Here is a 4,188-nt window from a genome sequence, read left to right on the forward strand (position 1 = left end):
ATCTATAATAAACTCAATTCTATCTATAATAAACTCAAGCCCTTCACAATAACATGTTATCTTTTTATCTCACCTACCAATACCAATAACATGTTATCTTCTTATCTCACCTACCATACCCATCATTGCTTAATTGTTAGCTAAATTGGGAAGCAAACAAAAGGAATTCACTTTGTACAATGACAACAATAGCATTATACATTTGACCAAAAATGCAATAGGACAAAGCATATAGAGCTGTGATAACATTTCATCTAGAATGTCCATCAAGAAGGCAAGTTCATGTTGGAAAAGATACATACTAGTTTGAATCCTGCATATACGTTGACCAAGGTTGTTTCCAAAGAGAAGTTGAAGTTCTACAAAGCTTCTTTTGATTTATTAAAATTGTGATGAAAAGCTTGGAATGGCAGGTGCATCTCAGAGCTGCAACATTATTTGGACTGTTGCATAATATGAAGTCCAACAATCATATTAACCGCTCCTTCACATTCTTTGTTTTTGTTGACCAAAAAACTCATTCATTATATACTCGAAAGATTGATTATTGTGGTTCTTCATCAAATAAAGAGATTGCACTTGCCTTTCACGTGAATGTAGTCATATTGACAAACCATGTAATCTCTGTGTGCTCTGTTTTATCTGCAATTATTTTATTTAAATTTGTTGTTTTTATTACTTTATCATTTGGGTAAGCTTTAATAATAATGACTGCCAATGCATTCAGTAGGCTGTACTAATAATAGGTGCTATTGTATTTGGTAAGCTGTATTAATAATGGCTGCCAATGCATTCGGTAGGTTGTGTTAACCTCAACTGCCATTGCATTCGGTAAGCTGTATTAACAATGACTGCTAATAATGGATTCGGTAAGCTGTAGTAACAATAACTGCCATTGCATTTGGTAAGCTGTATTAATAATGACTGGTTTAGGCAGGTAATCATTGACCAAGGTTATTGGGCGTACAAGGAAATCTGTTCCGTGTGTTTCGTGGGAACTATGGCTGTGAAAGCTCCGCTTTTAAGCGAGATTCAAGAGCTATCTGGACCGGCAGGCGAGATAAAATTGTACCTTTCTGAGACGTCGAGGCGATTCGTACAATGGGTTCCGTCTGGAAGGGTATTGCTGCAATTACCCTGCGCTAGAGAATCGCGAGAATGGGTGAACGAACAAGAATGGACAATCACTTCCCATGAGCGTCACTTACGATCACCCTGGGATGTCTCCATTTTCAGAGTTCCGAACTTCCTCAAACAATCAACAAAACGAGGAGCCTATGTTCCTAAAATCGTTTCCTTGGGTCCTTACCATCACAGTAATGAACACCCTTTTCCAATGGACAAGCATAAAGGAAGAGCCCTTCGTAGAATGATGGCGAGGTTCAATATTAACCACGCCAAGGATCCAACTGATAAGGAATTCTTCTTTTCTGCAAAAGATGAGATCTTAAAGCTGGAGGACAAAATTAGGAAGACCTACGAAGAAAAAATCGAGTGCGATGCAGAGATCCTGGCCTTGATGCTAATTGAGGACGGTTGCTTCATTCTGGAAATATTGAGGACTCTGGGTGGTGAAATATTCCCTGTAATGGAATCGGGTAATTGCTATGAACCTATTTTTGAGAGAAACAAGATTGATTATACCGGATTTGATATACTGACTGACATTTTGATGCTTGAAAATCAAATCCCCTTGATCGTTCTCCGAAAGCTGCTTGAATTGGAGCTCAACCGACTAGATAAAGTCGGGACAAAGCTTTTCAGAGTGCTAGTGAAATCTCCAAGTTCAAAATTCTACCCTTTCAAATACGATGTTGATACCTGGTCCTGGCCGCAGCAGCAATTTTCGCATCCACAGGTGCAAGAGCAACAGGTAGCAGATGAAGAACAAGCTCATCATCTACTGGCTTTGTTGCACGCCCTCATTGTGTCTCCACATCATCTTGATCTTGATCATGCATATCACACCGAACCAGGCACCCCGAACAGAGCCTCGAATGCTGTGAGACGCATCCCCCGTGCAGTGGAGTTAAGAAATGCTGGGATCAAATTTGAGAGCTCACTTGGAGGCATCAAAGAGATTAAATTTGAGCAGAAGAGTGGCACCATTTATCTTCCTCCCATCCAAATCACAGATTACACAGAGGTGCTTTTCCGTAACCTAATCGCTCTTGAGCTGTGCAAGGCATCTGAAATCAATTACGTGACGTGCTACCTGAGTTTGATGGACCAGTTGATCGACTCAGAAGAAGACGTGGGTCTTCTCAGGAAAAGTGAGATCGTCACAAACTATCTTGGGAGTGATGCAGCGGTTGCCGAGCTCCTTAATGCTCTATGCAATGGAGTCACCCTCAGTCAGACAGATGCCTTCCAGGAATTGAAAGGACAAGTGTATAAGCACTACAAAAGTAAATTCAAGGTATGGCTCGCAGAGCTTGTGAAGGAACATTTCTCATCGCCTTGGACAACTTTAGCTTTGGCCGGGGCAATTCTTGCACTGTTGCTCACAGCTCTGCAAACTATCTTCACAATAATCTCAGTACTATATAAGTAATCCCTCAGCTGTTTGTTTAATTTTTCCAATTGGCCTCGTTATCGTTGTGATTATGATGGTGATAGGATAGGGAGCTCATCTATAGTGATTTTTATCCTAGTGTATCCTGTTGGCTGTAGCAAGTAGTAAACTGTTGAGGATGAATTCAGTAGACCAGGCACTTGAATACTGTTTAAGCTAAGTATTTTGGAGTTGCTTCCATATCTTACATGTATTTTTCTTCATCAAAGAAGAGAAGCAAGTTTCAGAAATACCCAAAGCAGTTGGGAATTGGGAAACATTGAGCTTTTTGTTTTGTTTCCATTTTTCATGCTTCTCGTTGGAAATAATGTTTGTTTCTACAACTTATTGCTTGTTCCTTCATGGAGCATTAAATATAATAGCTGCTCCACCATCACTTTGTTATGTTTTTATGTAACAGCTACTTCACTACGATTAAGAGAATTGCCCCCCTTTATTATGTTTGTTATCAAAGTAGTATTTCTTTTCTCAATAATTTGTTCCTAGCCTAAATTCATTACGCTATCTCAACTAAATTTAGTTTGGAAATAAGTTGAGTAGATCTGGAAAATATTAAAATTGAAGTGGGGAGTGGACAAAATGTTGAAGTCTATCTTAGGCAATATTACTTCAACAGCTAAGGGGTATTTCGTGGAAGCTTTAAAAAAAAATTATTACAGTTTTTTATTTTAACGTCATTGAAAGCTCTATTTCAGAAGCATATGGATTGTGCTTAGATGAACACTATTTTTAGCATTAAAAATTTGGTTGGAGAAGTTTATATGATTTCATTTATGGTTTTGTTTATTGTGGGAAAAGAAAATTTAACTCTATTTACAATATCTTTAAATAAGTAGGGATATAGGAGATAAGGTTTGGAGTATTTTTTAAGACTATTATTTATTTTCATATCAAAGAGAAAATTTATCAAAAATAAAGTTTAATGTCATAATAATTATGATTTGTCTCTATGAATTTTTTTTATGGGCTTATTATTGGCATATAAAAAAGGCCTCAGAATTATAGAATAGGGCAAGAAGTTTAGGATAAAAGAGGTCCAAGAAAGCAAAATGATGGATAAAGCTCACTCTCTCTAAAGAGGTTTTCTAGAAGTTTATAATGACAGATTTGGAGACAATATATAGGCCATTTTTAAGAATGCATGGAAATCTAGGTGGTGCATGGATTTTAACTCTTACTGAAAATTTTGAATATGAAATTATTAGATATACAAGAGGTTGTCACTCAAGAAAATTAAAAGAAAAAATGTAGCTTATTTCTTTTGGAAAAGATATTTATAATATTTTTTTTTACACTTAAGCTTAGAAAGTCTTCTAGATTCATATGAACCCTTTTCTAGAGGCTTGGATATTGCCAACAAATTAAAAATATGACATTATATAAAGAGTAATGTCTTAAGCTAGTGCAAGAAGAAAGATATCTATCTAAGTAAATAAAGTCTTTCACCAATGAGCCAATGAGCCTTGATAATCAAGAGGAAACACAAATAGAAGAAGTCTTAAAGATAATCAATCAAAAGAGAAGCACCAAAACCATAACACTAGGTGTAACTCATCTAAGAATCATAAAAAAACAGGAGCAAGATCAAATGGACATGAAATTATTGTGGTTAG

The 4,188-nt window shown here is 36.6% G+C and overlaps 1 protein-coding gene across 1 annotated transcript; it reads left to right on the forward strand.

Moving 5' to 3' along the window:
- Positions 1–846: 846 nt before the first annotated feature.
- Positions 847–2,951, forward strand: LOC131039359 (putative UPF0481 protein At3g02645). The gene has a single exon (XM_057972077.2). The coding sequence runs from the start codon at positions 1,001–1,003 to the stop codon at positions 2,552–2,554; it is 1,554 nt and encodes a 517-aa protein (XP_057828060.2). The 5' UTR covers positions 847–1,000; the 3' UTR covers positions 2,555–2,951.
- Positions 2,952–4,188: the final 1,237 nt, after the last annotated feature.

This window comes from Cryptomeria japonica, chromosome 10 (genome assembly GCF_030272615.1).
Source record: "Cryptomeria japonica chromosome 10, Sugi_1.0, whole genome shotgun sequence".
NCBI lineage: Eukaryota > Viridiplantae > Streptophyta > Pinopsida > Cupressales > Cupressaceae > Cryptomeria > Cryptomeria japonica.